Raw genomic sequence first — 17,754 nt, 5'->3', positions numbered from 1 at the left:
GTATGGGAGGTCTTTCAAAGGTTTTCCTACTGTGAGGAGTGACTATTTGTGGCATAGCTTTTCAAAGGTTGTTTTTGTCTGTAAGCCACTTACAGTTCTCCTCTGTTATTTGTCTTCCTTGCTTTTGCAGGAAATGAGCTGATTATCTTTTTGGCTGACCAAAAGGAACCCTACTTTAAGCCCCGTGTGAAGTTACCCATGAAGTAAGTATTGATATTCAATGGTGAAACAACACAAGTGGCTCTTTTTCTTGAAAGTGCATGTCTGCAGTCACTGGGAGCATGGTGAGAATTGTCTGTGCTGTGGTTATTGGTTTGACTCCGCTGTTCAGTTGCCCTTAGAGCTCCAGTTCTTAGACCACTTCCCTGATAAATCTCCTGATACATTTTTTATTTGATTTGTTTGGATTTTGTGGGTCAGATGACAGAATTTGTGGCATGAGTTTTGTTGTTCATGTTGTTAACTAACAGGTGTGGCATTTCTATGCTTTGGGACTTTGTCCTCTAATTAGTATTAAAAATACCAATATCTTTGAGTATGTTTGCAGTTGACTTGTTTTTTCAGGACTTTATTTCCTAGTAAAGCAAACTATCGTTCCATATCATGGATCAAGTCTTCTTGGCACGCAGCGTTAGTCCCAGTCCCAAGACATGTTTTCAGGGAAATTCTTGTAGTTGCTGTAGTTACTAACAGAATCCAGCCCGTATCTGCTTTCGAAAGAGTAACGGAGAGCAATGCTCTGGTATTTCTGTGTAGAGATCTGTTTCTTTCTGAAGTTAAAATGTGGCTTTTAAAAGAGGATCATTTTTTAATAACTGTAAAACAATCTGTGTTTATGTAGCTATATATTTTAATCATAATATTAACCATCATATTATTACAAGATATGTTATTGCTTATGAATAATGCTAACCATAGTATTATGTCTGTTAAAAGTTAAATTGCTGTTATAACTCAGCTTCATCTTCTATAGTTCTACATATTTTTATTTGTCCTTATTCCCTCCTGTCTTGGAAGGAGCTAATTTGTTCAGTGCATTAGAAATTATCTGCGTTTAATTCTTAATGTTTGTGTGTGTAAAGCAGAGTCTCTGAGTAGCTAGCCAAGTGAAAAAAGATCAAGAGAACAAACAAACGTTTGTTACCATTCAAAGGAATGGTAAGATGTGGCAGGAGATTGGAGGAGCTGACATAGTCTTTAAAAAGTCTGAGCTATGTGTCTGACTCTTGCTGTTGCTTCATGGTCTTGCTCTTGGAATGCAACCAAAAGATCCTGCTCTCTGAAATACGTTGCTTGTGGCCAGTTCTACAGCAAATGAAGGGATTTAATGAAGTCCGGGTAGTGTTAACTGACAGGGTATGGCTGAAAAATGCCCTTTGGCTGAAGTTTAGAGTTCAGAATGTCATCCTCCTTGGAGGAAGACAGCTTGCAGAATGCTTGATTTAAAGTTACTTTTGCATATAAGTACTTTCAATTTTCATATACACATTTGTACAGTTATTTGCACGTGGGGTTTTTTGTTTAATTGTAGATCTCTCGGTGTCACCATAACCAGTGTAGTTCCTGGAGATTATGATGGTGATTCACAAATGGACGTTCTCCTGACTACCCAGGCACAAAGTCATGGCAGAGATGAACTTTCAGTGTTTATTTTCTGGGGACACAACCAAACATTGGGTGAGTTGCTGAGACTGCTTATTACTAAAATTGTTAGTCTTTTTAATAATTCAAAGTATTGTCAGAAAGTTATAACTCGTTTTACAGTGTAGTGATTGTTTTTACAACTGAAATAGGGAGTAGCAGCTATTCACGTTCATACCATATATTCTCATGCTGTTGAGCTGTATTTCACAGTTAATGGGAGCAAAGCTAAAACTCTTGCTTTATATCACACAACAGACATAACCAAACAATATTATAGTTTGACAGTAACCTGTTAACTGAAGAGCTGCTTCTCATGGTGTCCCCGTCATGCATGTCAGCATCACAAAGATTATCTCAAAAGACTTCTCTTGAATTGAAAATGTGCTGCGAACCTGGTGTGAAGTTTAGTGCGCAAACTTAAAAAATACCATACCTAAACTTACCCACAGTAATATAACGCTCTTATTTCTGTTTAGCTAAATTCTTTGAAGATGGTGACACACTAAAGTAGGTTTTGGTAGAGAGGTTTTTAGAGTCTCTGTCACTGGAAGTTTTCAAGAACTTTAGAATTGAGTTTCCAAGAGCCTTTTAGCAGCGTTCCAGTGCAGCTGGTTCTGTTGTAGGATCGAGTTATGGGGTCTGTGAACTCTTGAAGTCTCTTCTGTTTTCTGTTGACTTTGCTAGGAAGGGGTTTGGGGAGGAGTTCAGGCTTTGACGGACAGAAAAGCCAAAGGCAATACTCTTAAATCCACAAAAACTACTGAAGAATAATCACAACTGTTATAAAATAGTTACAGGTGGGGCAAGTGGTGGTTTGAGATACCTTTTGCTTCTGGCTTTAGTCATTGATGACACAAGCACCCTGGGAAAGTGTACTGGGTCAGGCTTAAAGGGAACTGGAGCTATTGGGAAGAATATGAAGGATTGGATTAATTTATGCTGTCTTCCTTCTGAATAAACAAATATTGGGAGAGGCACAATGAGCATATGGGGCTTAGAAGAGGAGTCAGAGGTGAAGAATTCAGGACGTGGTTGGTACGTAGTGAGGCTGCCGGGAAGGTGTGTGGTGCTGATTGGGTAACATGGGTGTGAGAAGTCAACAGGAGGGCACTGGAATGGGAAAAGTGGGAGCTGGGAAGAACAGAAACCTTACAGAGAGATAAAGGAAAAGGGGATGATGTGGCAAGGAGCTGGGGTTACAAGTAAAAGTAAAGTCTGAGAGTTGATAACCTCATTGGGACTTAAAATCTGCACTTCCCATGTAGGCAATCTACCTCTAATCCTCCTTTCAAACACTTGGTGTATATGATGAAGAGTGTTTTTTACAGTGACAAAGCATTAAACGGAGGTCTTATGTACAGTATTAAACTTTTAGATTGTCGTCATCCCAGCTATTTCGGATTTCGTGTGTCTGTGTGATTGCAGTTGTACATATAAACAGATTTCACTAAGATCTATTTAGGATAATTTGCTGAAGTGTTTGGAGAAGCTTCAGTGTTTTAATGGTAACTCACCGTTCGTGCATGGTTTCAGGGAGCTGTGTGGTTGGTTATGGTCCGTGGTGGCCGATTTTTATTTTTGTTTTTTTTTAATCATAACATTAATGCTTGTAAATAGAAGAATTATATCTAAGGTAAAAATGCAACTGTCGTTTAACATATTGGTAACTGAATCAAACTAATATTTTCTATTTTCAGATCTTAACCATAAAATTATGCTAAATAAGACTTTTCATGATGAGCCTCTTGTAATGGAGTAAGTATGACCTACTTTATTAGAAAACAATATTTACAATGGTGACCAAGAGCAACTTAAAGAGCATGTGTTTCAAATTTTAGCATTAAAATATATTTATCTTTTAAGAACAGGGTGATTTGTGCACTATCAACTGGTCTAACAAAAGATGATGAAACATTAAAAAAGAGATGATGAAACATTGTTTTAAATAGATGTTTGCAATCTGAATAAAAACACAGAGGAAACTAAGGAAAGTGATAACTTTATTTGAGAGTAATAGATAGCAGAAGTTTACCAATATTTAACATCCACTGGCAAAGAATGATGTAGTGAGAGAGAGGAAACTGTAGGAACTGTACAACTTCATTGATTGAAAATTGCGCCATGACTTGTAACAGGTTAGTGTGTCAGTTGTGCTCTCACGGGAGAGAACCAACACAGTAATTGTGTCGTGTTCCACCCACGACGCACTGTGGGATACTCAGAATTCATATACAAGTGGAGGGAAAGGCCAACTGTACTTTTTCATCAGGACTTTTATGGCACAAATCTTTTGGTAAAATAAATATGAAGGTAAAAAGTTATTTTCTTCCTGTGAAGAAAACTTGTGCTGCTCTTGACTGTTAAAATAGAGAACATATGCAATCAACTGAATTTTAGTTTGAACTTGCCCAGGAGCAGTTCTTACAGAATCAAATGCTGCTTTGCTTTATTTGTCTTTAATATTTCATATATAGTGCAGTTCTGACAACATGTTATCTTAAAGTTTGGGTGATTTGCAGTATGTGTTCCCTCATGTTCCCTCATTGGTTTTGCCTTTGTTTTTTAATGTGGGACTATAAAGGAGGCAAAATGCTATAAGCTACATGATTAATTTTGATGGAAGATATACAAGTTATTATAAAAATGACATCATCAGTCATTTTAGTTGGAGTGTTTTATGGCCAGCTACATTTTCAAAGAAGAATTTTTAATGTGTTTTTACCATACACATTTTAGAATCCTAATCTTAAACCAAAAAAGTCTTTTCAGGACTACTTTAGTATCTTAGCAAATATTAAAGGAGGAAGTAGATCAAACTGACAGCAGATTTAATTGTTTGGGGAAACTCTCTATTTTGGCAGCGTTAGGTTTACGGTTGGACTCTTAATGGTCTTTTCCAGCCTAAATGATTCTATGATAACAGTCAGCTTTAGAAATCTTGTGTATTGTATCATCCTGGCAATAGTCACTAAATAAGCTTTATTATTATTATTATTTCAGTAGTCTGTTTTATGCAGAAAAAGAGCCATTCTTTCTTTGTAAAGCAAAAACCTTACTGGCTTATCAGAGTGAGCAAATATCCCTTCCACAGTGCGACTCCCTCTGTGTGAAATGCTCAACAAAAGGCAGGGGAAATAGAGCTGAAAAATCAAAGGAATGGCATAGTGTAGAACGCCAGCAGAAACTGCTGCCGCCAGCAGCTCCGCAATCCAGAATTCAGAAAAGGTGACACAGCTGAACATTCTTCATAGCTGGGTGGGGAAATGCCAAATAACCAAGTACAGGTTCACTAAAGAACAGCTAATGGCAGCTCCTGGAATGGCTCAGGCGCTACTGAAATTGTTTTGCATTTTCAGCTTTAATGGAGACTTGATTCCTGACGTGTTTGGTGTCATAAGCGATTCAAACAAGCCACAGGTATTTCTGGGCGGGTAAGTTAAGTGTTTGTTTGTTAGCATGAATTTCAAGAAGTTACTCCTGGTGCATCCACTTCTGTTCTTATTAGAGGCATAAGGCTCCTGTTTAACTGGAACTGTGCAAACATTGGAATCTTCTCTCATTTCCATGTGCATCTTTAAATATTCTATGACAGTCTGCATCTCATTTTTTAAATTCTTAGTTTATAGGGGAAATAGTTGTTTTGTAGGGGAAGCAGATGTTCCATGAGAACCGAGAAAACAAGACCCCTGTTATTTGACATAAGAAATCAGATAATTGTTTCTTGGAAAAGTTATAGTCTCCTTTGTTTAGTACACTTTGAAATTTATTATCTGTTTTATGGAATTCTGTGCTGTATAAAAATACAAAGCAAAGATTTTCAAGTAACATCTGTAGAACTTCAGCTGCACTTAGTCTTATAGAAGAAGTGACAGGCTGATGATGTGAGAAGTACTGGAACAGATCTTGTAAGGGATGGCAAAAGGAAAATGTGCAAGACTTTGGCGTAAACTTAAAAATGTCAGCTCTTATCTAGGAAATTAGTTGTAACGGGAAGGTCAGACAACGTGGGAATGGGGAGCGCAAGGTGTGAGGATATAAGCTATTGTCAAGGTTTAAGGCAAAGCGGCAATAAACTGTGGCAGACGCTCCCTGTTATCCCGTCATTTCCCGCCACCCCTTCCTTTAGTTTGGAAAGATGATCGGAAACATAAGGGGAAAGGAAGAGAGACTTGGACTTCAAGTTGGAGAGTTTTAAAGGGTTTTGCTAATGCTACTAATAAATAGAGCATATACGTACAAACCATCCAAACGCAGTGTGCAGTGCTGGCTGTGGCGCTGCATCCCTCAGCAGCAGCGCTGGGGCTGCGGGGCTGGCGGCTCCAGCAGCTGCAGCTCAGGCCCCGGAAGCCACGGGCGGGACTGCACAGCAAACGGAACCTGGTGCAGGATGCAGGGCCTGAGGGCTGCGGGTCACAGACAGACAGACAGACGGGGCCTCTCTGGATGCCGCCCATGGGCGAAGAGAGAGTGACCCTGTGATCACCCTCTTACATAGGGGGTATGACGATTATGGGATGGAATACTTCTGCTGGTCTGTTTTAGTCACCTGTTCATCCACCCTCCTCAAACACGCCCCCTCACAACGGAACGGGGGAAAACTTACCAGTCTTTCTTGGCTACCACAGTCATAAATCTAAACACGAGCTTCTTCAGCATTCCCTTGGTCTCTTATCAGCACCGAGTGCAGCATCTGAGGAAAAACATGCAGCTAAAACTCAGCAAAGTGCAGCCACCTAAAGAACTGAGCTGAAAGAGAAATCACTAAAAGAGAACTGGTCTTGTTTATAACAAAACCAGGACAGCTATATATTGAGGAAAGTATTTGGTGTGTTTATTGGGGAAGGGCTCATAAAGAGACGTGAGGCAGAGGTGAGTTGCAGTAGCGATAGGAGTGTGTGTGGAAGGGCTCGTGTCACAGCTCCGGTGTGCGCAGCGGCCCAGGCTGCTCCTCCACAAACAGACGTTGAGCGAGTCTCATGAGATGAAACTGCAGAAAAGGGGACTGAGCTTTGTTATTGAAGTTTCTGCCAGCCCTGGCGTGTCTAGAATGGGACGAGCTAGCAAATACTGGGATAACAATGACTGCTTTAATGGCATGTTTAAATGTTTAGAAAGGACTATGCAAAGGTTCATTTTTGTTTAACTGTTCTGGATGTGAATGCTGAAATAAAAGCACAACAGAAGGGTGGATCTGTACTGACTCAGAAGAACCCGTCTCTAAACAAAAAAATTAAAAGTAGCAAGATGCCAAATAACTTTAAATATCTCTTTTGAAAACAAGTTGTAGGTTATTTGTTAAAAATATTGCTGGACCCTGGAGGACAGTTTGCGTTCCATTCAGTTTTTCTGCTTTTGAAGTTGGTCATCTGATAAAGAAAAAGCAAGTTTTGGCTTCATGTATTTGTATCCAAGGTCACTGTGTGGCTCTGAGTCAGTGCAAGTTTCATTACCAAACAGGATGACTTTTTTTTAAGAACTAAAACTAGGGCTCTGTGCATCTCTTTCTGTGAAATGCCAAACTGAACTTAGCAGATGTTTAACCTTTGTCTTTCGTAAAGAAGAACTTCATTGATAGTGTTGTGGGTCTGGGCATTCTCTGAAAAAGAAAGCAGCCTCAAAAGAGGGATACTTGAATTAGAACTCTCTACCTGATTTAGACGATTTTCTCTCAATTGTCAAAGGATGTGCTCAAAAGATAGCTGAAATTATTTTTCGATGTGAGTTGGATTATAAATATCAAGATAAATGCATTGTTCTTAGCTTTGTGATGATATGAAAACCACTCTTGGAAAAATTAGAAACTGGGCTTGTATTTTCTTAGTGGACTGGACCTGTAAATCAGTTGTTTGAAGAACTTTGCATCTTCTAACTTGCTGTTTTGCAGCATTTTGATGAGCTTGATAGGGTTGTCTTGAATGTCGTTTAGTACCATGACCATAGAAACCTGCAGCTGTGTGTGTCAGGAGCAATCCTGGTGTTGGTCACAGGCGGTTCAGGTTCACACACAACCGGTATGTTAGTTTATTTTAAAATGAAGTGTGTATTAGGAAGCATGTGCGTTCTCTGTGCCTTTGGCTGCTCTTAGCACTGCAGACAGGACGAGATGGTTTCTCTGTCTCTATGGCAACAACAGATCCGTTTTCTATCCTGTATCTCTGTCGCCCTTCAGAAATGTTGAAGTAAGGGTTGTCCCCCAGACCCCACCAGTCTGTTTAACAAATCCGTAACTGGGTGTCTTCCCCAGGGATGGCTCAGAAGTGATGTGGGGTAAATAACATTTAGATGTGTAAATGGAAACTATACCCTTCTTGGCAACGTGGTTTTGGTTATTAATTCCAACTTGAATTTTATGATCATTACTTTTATTTAAATTGCTGGCTTATGGAACAGAGATTTCAAACTCACAAGGGTGCTTCTCAACACCCTGCAATGACTATATATTAAAAAATGTTCTGAGCTTTTGAAGATATGGAAAAATGGGAGGGATTTGTTTAATTCTATTGAAGAAATCCTTTCAGTAGCATTAGGCTACAAATAAACTTACATGTTACAATTTGAAGTGAGACTGAGTGCTACAGGTGACACCAAAAGCCATGTCTTGTATGTGGAAAACAGCTTTATGTCACCTGCTTAGAAAAGCAATTTCTATTTTTAATCTAAAATGGTTTTAAGTTTATACCAGAGCTGTATAGCTTTCTTAGTTATCTTCAAAACTGAATACATAGAAAAACCTATATAAAATGTTTGGTTTTTTTTTTTTTAAGATTAAGTAATTCTATTTAGTGTTCCTAAGACTTAGTTATGATCTCTGGGAACTCATCAAAAGCTTCTGGTGTTTTGGTTTTTTTTTTACTTAACATAAAATGAGTCACAGAACATGAGGACTTTAATAATATGTATGTAATGTCAGTGGAATAAACAAAGTCATTCCAGACAGTAATAATAAACTGTCCTGCTATCATACAGTGCAAATTGAGATTTTTCTGAGTGTATTAGCTAAGGGTTCTGAAAATAACATATCCGATGATTCAATGCTTTGACTTTTGAAGGATTTGTTATGTTCCATTGTGCTGCTAATAGGGAGGTTTACGGGAAGTTCAGTCATTTTTAGAGCAGGAACCAGCAGAGCGTGTTTATAAAGAATGAAATGAAAGCATCACCTGTTTGGGAAATGACGTAATGAGCCTCTAGTCCATCAGAATGACACCAAGTTGGGAGGGAGTGTGGAGCTGCTGGCAGGCAGGAGTCTCTGCAGAGCGATCTGGATAGACTAGAAAAATGGGCTGATTCCAATGGGATGAGGCTCAACAAGGCCAAGTGCCGGGTCCTGCACTTTGGCCACAACAACCCCTGCAGCGCTCCAGGCTGGGCGCAGAGTGGCTGGAGAGCAGCCAGGCAGAAAGGGACCTGGGGGGACTAATGGACAGGAAGCTCAACATGAGCCAACAGTGTGCCCAGGTGGCCAAGAAGGCCAGTGGTGTCCTGTCCTGTATCCAAAGTAGCGTGGTCAGCAGGACAAGGGCAGGGATCCTTCCCCTGTGCTCTGCATTGGGGAGGCCACACCTGGAGTATTGTGTTCAGTTCTGGGCCCTCGGGTCAGGAAAGAGATTGAAGTGCTGGAGCGGGTCCAGAGAAGAGCAACAAGACTGGGGAAGGGACTTGAACACAAGACCTGTGGGGAGAGGCTGAGGGAGCTGGGCTTGTTTAGTCTGGAGAAGAGGAGGCTCAGAGCTGAGCTCAGCACTCTCTAGAACCACCTGAAGGGCAGTTCTAGCCAGGGGGAGGTTGGTCTCTTCTCCCAGGCATCAGCAATAGGACAAGGGGCCATGGGCTTCAACTCTGCCAGGGGAAATTGAGGCTGGAGATTAGAAAGCAATTCTGTGCAGAGAGAGTGGTCAGGCATTGGAATGGCTGCCCAGGGAGGTGCTGGACTCACCGGCCCTGGAGGTTTGTAAACTGAGATTGGACATGGCACTTAGTGCCATGATCTAGTCAATGGACTGGAGCTGGACCAAGGGTTGGACTGGATGATCTCTCAGGTCTTTTCCAGCCCAGTCGATTCTGTGATTCTGTAATGTGAGAGTTTAATTCTTATGTTGATTTTTTTTAAGTGACTGAAAATAAAGTCAATTTACATGCAGCGGACAGGAGCTGCTTTAATACCACGTAATTATGTCCATTGTTGCTCATCTTTATGAATCCTGCAGTAGTTTTCAGAAGTACTGAGGGTAAAACTGCTTGAGGAACCCAGGGAGGACAGCGCTGGGTGGCTCAAGGGTTACACCCCAAGTCTGGGCTCTACATTTTACTGTGTGGGTAGTTCCACTGGGTGGGTAGTTGCTTTAGAAATAGATTTAGAAATTTAGAAATAGAATCTAAGTGAGGCCTCTGTGCTGCGGATCATCCTGCACAGTCTTTCAAACAATTACTCCAGTCACTTAGTATATTGTAATCTAAGTAGTAATTTAGCATTGGGAGAACATGCTTTGTGTTCAATTTTATGTAAAGTTTCACAGTATTTTTAAAAGGTATATAATGATTGGCAGTCCTTGAGCACTGATGAAATGTACTGCTTTTTATTCTTGTCTGTAGGAACTTATCATCACATGCTACGTTGGAAACTCCCAGTAGAATGTATATACCGCACTCTCATGCCTTTATAGATTTAAATAATGACTTCACTGCTGGTAAGTCACAGAAGTGGTAAAGACCTTCTTCAATTATGTATCACTAAGTATACAATGTAATATATTGCAATTTCCTTCCAATTTTTTAGTAACTTTGATCGATGGTTGTAAAGGGTTCATTCTGGAATGGTGTCTTCAGCAAGTACAAGACTTGGCTACTTCTGGTTTTTGTTGTTGTTTTTGTTTTCGTGGGGTTTTAAAAATTATTTTGTTCTGATATCTACAGTGTGAAAATTCTGGGTTTTAAAAATGACTGCCAAAATTAATAACCTGATTATATTTTCTACTTCTTGATGATTGTTGAATCAGAACCAGTGCTTGCTCTGGATAATTAGTGTTCCCTAGTAGGGCATTGTTCCTTGTGCTCCATGATGCTCTACTCTGGTACCCAGTTTGCAATTGAATTGGAGGTGAGGCTGGGGCTGCATTTTCTTCATTTGAGTCCGTAAATGGTTTTATAATTAATTGAGAAGTGTTTTCAAGACTGGACTTAATATTCATTTTGTGAAAATTGCAATATGATTTCATTCTATCTTGTAGTTCATTCTATCAGTGATTGAGCAAATAGCGTGTGAAACTTTATTCTTCTATTAGAGCAATCCTATAACCTATTTGTAATTCAGTATTCGCAATTGAGTACTGGAGATGGCTTTTCTTATGGTGCATCAACTGTATTCTTCCTTTGAGGGTGGCTTTGTGGTTTGTGTTTTGGTTTGGGTTTTTTGTTTGTTTGTTTTGTGAAATACACAATGCAATTTAGCTTTCAATTATGACCACGAATCTATTTATCACTTACATAGAATCACAGATGGTTTGTGCTGAAGGGCCTCCCCAGCTCCCCAGTGCCCCCTGCCATGAGCAGGGACATCTTCACCAGCTCAGGTTGCTCAGAGCCCCGTCCAGCCTGGCCTGGGATGTCTCCAGGGATGGTTCATCCACCACCTCTCTGGCCAACCTGGGCCAGGCTCTCACCACCCTCAGGGGCACAATTCTACACACATCCATACCTGGTTCATACTTCTAAGCGCATTTAAATATTGTGCCAAACTTAATTTCTTCACATAGTAGATGAATTCTGAAATGCTTTATCTTCTAGTGTTCAATGTACATCAATTAATATATAGTAATTTTGGAAAGGGAACTTTTCCTATTTAGTAGCATGAGAATGAGAGAGGAAAGAGTCCATAAATTTAATTAAGATGCCTAGAAATGTTGGGGATTAAGTTAATTGCTTTAGCGCACAGTCAGACCGTAATATTCGGTTCTGGCATGTTGCTGCATGAAGCTGTCAAGTGGAAATTCCAACTGGAAAATCAAATATACAGTTGCTTACCACAATCAGTGTCATATAATAACCACTTCTAACACGCTTAGTTCTATAAATCCTTTGGAATTTTGTTTTAGTGGCACAGGCAGTGTCAATGAGCACTCCAGGTACCATTTACAATTAATATATTGAAATCAAAACTCGCAGGTAGGTAGCAGTGAGAAGTTATGTAGATCAGTCACAGACTGAGCAATTTTTGCGAGAGTACACAAAGGTTTTTGTGACAGCCAAGAGTCTGAAGAATGGCTGGGGAGTTCCACTTAGTGCCAGTGATATACAGAGTTTCCCCTGTTAAATAGAAACGAGAGTTGGGAGCTGTTATAGATTCACATGTACATTAATACCTCGAGATGTAAATAGAAGCTTCTGTGAAGCACTCCCCATAGAAAGATCTCGACTTTGATTTGCTTGTAACAGCAGGGATATAATACCTCAGGCTCAAATATGTGTTACCTTCCAGCAACCTGAGGAAAAATTCAAGGAAAATCATTCATTCTGAGAAGAAAATTTGGAGAAAATATTACCATAGAATAATTTTCTTTAAAGTATTTTTTTTACTCCTAAGATGGCAATGATAAATTGGGTTTTTTTGCTGCCCCTATGAAAATGGACCCAACTGCAAACAAGGCATATGTTGCTGAAAAATAACACCTTATGGGTGATATCTGATACTTCACGGCTGACGTGTTATTCCAAGACCGCTGCCAAAATGAAAAGTCAGAGGTGGCTGGGTCCTGTCAGCACATTCCTGGCGGTTCATCACTGCAGTCAGTGGTGCAGCGGATCCAGCTCACCTGCGCTGCTGAGCTGGAACAAAACCTCCCCAAGAACAGCTCCTGGTACACACTCTATTAATTAGGAGGGAGGCATTAATGAGGATGCAGGGGAATAGTCTCCATGCAGAACTCCTGTTGTCCAAAAGACTTCATCATGTCATTTGATGCCGCTGTGGTACTTTATGACTGAAAAAAATCAGAGTATTTACTCACTGGCAATGGTACTATTAATGAATATGGAGATATCTTTTTGTACACACAAAACTATAACAAACCTCCAGAATCCACCATCTTTACTTGTTGTTTTGGGGGGGGGGTTTAAGACCCTTTTTTAATATTCTGTAATGTTTTGTGGCTCTTTCTGTTCTGTAACAGATGCAGCCAATTCAGTGATGTTTAGCTGGGCTATTTTTGGCAACTCTACCATTATAAATGGCTTAGAAGATTTAAAGTGGGCTTGACATTAAAAAAAAGAAGAGATCCTCTCTGGGCTGAGATCTTTTTGCTATTTTATTGCCTAACCCATTCTCAACCTGCAATATTAAACCCTCCAGATAGAGCTTGTAATTGGCACGCTTCTCCTGCTCTGGGTAAAATGAAGTTGAATTGTTATGATTTCATTGTATGAGGACATGTTCATAAAGATGTTTTTAATCCCTAACAGTGCTTCATGAAAGGCTAACCGTGTAAGGATTTTATAATCCAAAAATCCACTAACCACAACAAAGATAACACTGATCTCTCTTGGTGAGATATGAACGAGGCTGTTCCAGACAGTAATGCTGCTGCTGCTGTTTTAAATAAAGCATCGCCGTGTAGAAATCTCAGCTTCGTTTAATTTTTAATTCAGTAAGTAATTTGGAGTTAGGGCAGGAATTTTATATAATCCATGCAAAAGTTTGCTCTATAAACCTTTTACCACAGGGTCTACATGTGTTTTATGGATAAAGTAAATGCAGAATTTTCTAGTGTTTTTGCACATGCGTGAAGCAGGTGTTGCTGCGGGAGGAGTCAGGAGCTCAGGGGATTGAGAAGGGTGGGATGGGGTGTCTGCTCAGCCCGCCTGCCAGCAGTGTCACCCTGCAAAACGAGGAAAAATGTGGTGACCTTGTTCAAACAGGGCTCCTGGATGTCCCCTAATACATACTCTCACTTGTCATCAGTTCTTTTTAACAGCTAGCTTCAGAAAATCATCTTGAAGCTCATAATCCCAGAATGTCGGGGGTTGGAAGGGACGTGGAGAGCTCATCCAGTGCAATCCCCCCATGGAGCAGGAACACCCAGATGAGGTTACACAGGAAGGTGTCCAGGCGGGTTGGAATGTCTGCACAGAAGGAGACTCCACAACCCCCCTGGGCAGCCTGGGCCAGGCTCTGCCACCCTCACCCCAACAAGTTTCTTCTCATCTTTCAGTGAAACCTCCTGTGTTCCAGTTTGCACCCATCACCCCTTGTCCTGTTACTGGTTGTCACCAGCAGAGCCTGGCTCCATCCTCCTGACACTGCCCCTTTCCATATGGATCCCCAGGAATGAGTCCCCCCTCAGTTTCCTCTTGTCCAGCTCCAGAGCCCCAGCTCCCTCAGCCTTTCCTCACACGGGAGATGCTCCACTCCCTGCAGCATCTTGGTGGCTGCGCTGGACTCTCTCCAGCAGTTCCCTGTCCTGCTGGAACTGAGGGGCCACAACTGGACACAAGATTCCAGGTGTGGTCTCCCCAGGGCAGAGCAGAGGGGCAGGAGAACCTCTCTGACCTACTGACCACCCCCTTCTAACCCACCCCAGGTACCATTGGCTTCCTGGCCACAAGGGCCCAGTGCTGGCTCATGGTCACCCTGCTGGCCCCAGGACCCCCAGGTCCCTTTCCCCTACGCTGCTCTCCAACAGCTCGTTCCCAACTTCTACTGAAACCTGGGCTTGTTCTGCCCAGATTTAAGACAATAGAATTGTCTGAACAGATGAACCTCAGGTGTGTTTCATTGAGTGTGATAGTTCAGGTAGATGTTTCCAAACAGGCTCCTCTCATAAGAGACCTGTTTTATTATCAAAATGTCTTAGCCTCAGATGGAAAGATTACATCATATGACTTAAGAAAAAAAGTATTTGAATGGGATTAACTCTATTTACATACAGTGAAGGAGGTAAAATGCAACTTCTCTTTGCATTAATCCACTCCATACAAAGTAAATGGGAACTCAGTCTTTCTCAGACATTGATTTAGTCAAGAGATAGAGATACTACTGTGTAATTGAATCAACACTAATTCCCAGTGTGTGCACTGTACATTGAAATACAAGCACCAGCCCATAGAGAAAAAGTGTTCTAGCTGGTAACCGAGGCCAGGGTAGGTAAAGGGGCTTGCTAAAGAGCACCCAGAGGTGGTACAGACCTGGGTGCCAATACTGATCACCTATTTAAAGCCCAACAAAAGACAAGTTTTGTCTGTGCCGGTGATTTGCGTGGCAGTCGGCGTTTTCGGATAACTAACTCTGGAGCAAGCTGCAGTGTGAATTTGGCATGGGTCGCTAGGCGTACGCTGATTAGACCTGAGCTCCCATAGGTGAATCGAGAGCACTTTAGCTAAAGCTGAGATTTCTAGGATAGCAATTATTTTGCTGCATGGCTTTTTGTTTTTCTAATTAGTTAACTTGATTGTTTCTAATCAAAACATCTTAAAATATCAGATGTGCAGTAAGGTCTAATGCTGTCTTTCTAAGCAAAAATGTTAGTACTTAATTACTGGGGGAAAAAAAGGTTATTAATAAACAATAAATTTGTATGCACTTTAAGTTCCAAGTGTTTTACCAAGAAATCAGGCTGCGGCCCTGCAAATGTATTTAAAATGTTCAAATGTATGGGACAAGCTGCACTGGACTCTGAATTGCTGCAACTTCATATTGTTCATCTGTCAATGTATCCTTGAATTCTGTGAAAAATAGCTCATATATTAAATATTCTGTGCCTTATTTCGTTATGTGATTCTAAACTTTGGAAAGGCTGCTTTTCCAACATGTCTGAACACTAGCACATGGTGTGTATCACTGCAGAAATTTCTGGAACTGTTTATAGAAAACGTAGGAAAAATTATAAATTTGATTTTGGGAAAACTAAAGTGGAAAAAGTCATTAGAGAGAAACAGCCTGCTGTAAGCTAATTGCCAGTCTCCTTAGTGATTTCTGATGGTTAATTTTCCTACATTGTTTTGTTTTGGGAATCTAGAAACCTAATGTACCAGAACATGTACAATGTGTTTTCTTTTTGATTCCCACGTCTCAGTTTAAATGCAGAAATGGCGATACTTTCTCTGTGGACACCCATCATTCCAATCGCAGGCGAGTTTTCCGCTGCAGGCGCCGCAAAGCCCCGTGTCTGACTGACGGTGCTTCTGGGGAGATTCCTACAATGGGAGCCGGTGGCCTCTTGGTGTAGAATATTAGCATCAAAGCTGATTTTACCCAATAGATCTGCATTTGTTCTCCATTAAAATAACCAGGCTCGTTATGTTTGCAAACAGATTACCTGGCCTTTAAAAACTTCCCTTGTGTGGCATTTTAAAATGGTGGGGGTGTGTTTATGTGTTTGAAGTCAAGCTCTTCTCCCTGGTTTTCTCCTCTCCCTTATGTTTTGTTCCCAAACCACATTCAGTAATGCCGTGTCACGGTTTCATTCCTTGAACAGCTACATTTTTTAATTCCTTAACTGTTTTAAAGTCTGATAACAGAGCTTACATGAGATTTTACAGCAAATAACAGAGGCAGAAAGACATGCTATATTTTGCAGGATCTCAGTCTATATCTGTAAAGTCTTGTTTGTTTTTTCCTTGCTTTTTTACTATTTCCAGCTGTGTTATCTCTAAGTAGAAGTTGTTCCCATGACGTGATGCCCCGTCACATCTTTTTTTACAGGCTGATGTAGACACTGGGGATTACTAAACTGTTTTTATGGGAAGCAATATCTTAATATAGCTGAGAAGTCAGTTGGTTCTGCTCCAAACAGCAGTTTGTTGAGGAAGCAGGAGTGTGCCGATGGGTTCTGCAAACGCACTGAGTGTCGCTGCTTGAAGCGAAATTGTTGCCTTTATTCTGGAAACAGACAGAGTTTTCTGTCTGAAAAGGCACGTTTGAAGTGCTAAAAACCAGCGGAGCAGTCCCACCTGTTCTGCACATTCAGAAGCGTCACTGTTTGGCATAAATCTAATTTAAAAATTTTCCATTTAAGTGGTGCTTTAAAATTAATACCTAGAGATTTTTTTCTATAGCAATATTTAATAATGAAAGGGATTTTAGTGCTTAATTATGTTGTTTGTAATTGTTTATTATCTGCTTTACTAAATAGTACCAGTAAACACTTCCTAAATTTTGAAAGACTTGTTTGAAAAGCAGGATAAATTCACAACCTCTTTTATTCTAAGCAGATTTCTTAATAATATGCAAACACAAATTACTTGGTTTGGAACACATTAATTGCTTAGATTTTTCCGAGGAGGAGGTCAGTGAAAGGAGTGGTTCCTTAACTCACTGCTTCATGTGACTAGCACCAAAAATTCATGGCAAGTTAATTGCAAACTCATTAGCGTTGCTAATTGTATCTATACTGTAAAAGCTACATTGCTATAGGCAGCAGTAGCTGTGTTCTGTTTTCGCTGGTGTAGCACTAGTGCCAACTCGCAAACAAACCGAAATACCCAAAATCAGAGGGTTTCTCTACCCGAATGAAAACCTTACCAACAGAAGCACAAAACCCATCAAGTTTGGTTTTCCATTTCCATGTAGCAAAGGAGTAAAACTGACTATATCTAGCTTTTTTTGTCTAAAATTAAAATGTTTGTGCATACTAGTATTGTGCAACTAATTGTAAATAATGTTTTAAACTTTGGTTTTAAATACTTCTTTTACTTCCTTTTAATCCTGTGGGTGGGTCAATCTGTAATGTAAATAGAGGAGAGTTTGTAATGTAGGTAGAGTTCTCCTTTACTTGTCCTTAGACTTCATGGCATTTAATTATTTTAACACAGTTGTCACCCATTCTGTCAACACATGCAAAACAGAGATTGTTCGTCGAGCACGTTATTTCCATACACCAGTACACACAGCATGTTCTTATCCACAAGTACCTTCTAGTCTAGTAGGGTATGCACACACACACCTGTTCTTCCACCTAAATGAACATTTTCTCAGGCATGGCTGGAGTGTGTATGTCTATTTTCTAATTGGGTAATACTTGCTGTATTTTGATAGTGTTTAAAAATAGGGGCTTTCCCCTCCCCCTCCCCCTTTATTGAGTAAAACCTGTGAAGTAAATCTGAAATCAAACTGTAACTTAA

General features: G+C 40.4%; 1 protein-coding gene across 3 annotated transcripts in view; it reads left to right on the top strand.

The window, feature by feature from the left end:
• The window catches only part of ITFG1 (integrin alpha FG-GAP repeat containing 1), an 87,749-nt gene that overhangs the window by 3,587 nt on the left and 66,408 nt on the right, over positions 1 to 17,754 (top strand). For all 3 annotated transcript variants that reach the window (XM_080351892.1, XM_080351894.1, XM_080351893.1), the window contains exons 2-6: positions 131 to 203; positions 1,532 to 1,677; positions 3,342 to 3,399; positions 5,001 to 5,075; positions 10,237 to 10,331. In XM_080351892.1, the coding sequence (XP_080208018.1) occupies positions 131 to 203; positions 1,532 to 1,677; positions 3,342 to 3,399; positions 5,001 to 5,075; positions 10,237 to 10,331 (447 nt within the window). The remainder of the gene's footprint in view (positions 1 to 130; positions 204 to 1,531; positions 1,678 to 3,341; positions 3,400 to 5,000; positions 5,076 to 10,236; positions 10,332 to 17,754) is intronic.

Source organism: Nesoenas mayeri, assembly GCF_963082525.1.
Source record: "Nesoenas mayeri genome assembly, chromosome: 12".
NCBI lineage: Eukaryota > Metazoa > Chordata > Aves > Columbiformes > Columbidae > Nesoenas > Nesoenas mayeri.
This window is presented reverse-complemented; position numbering and strand designations above follow the sequence as displayed.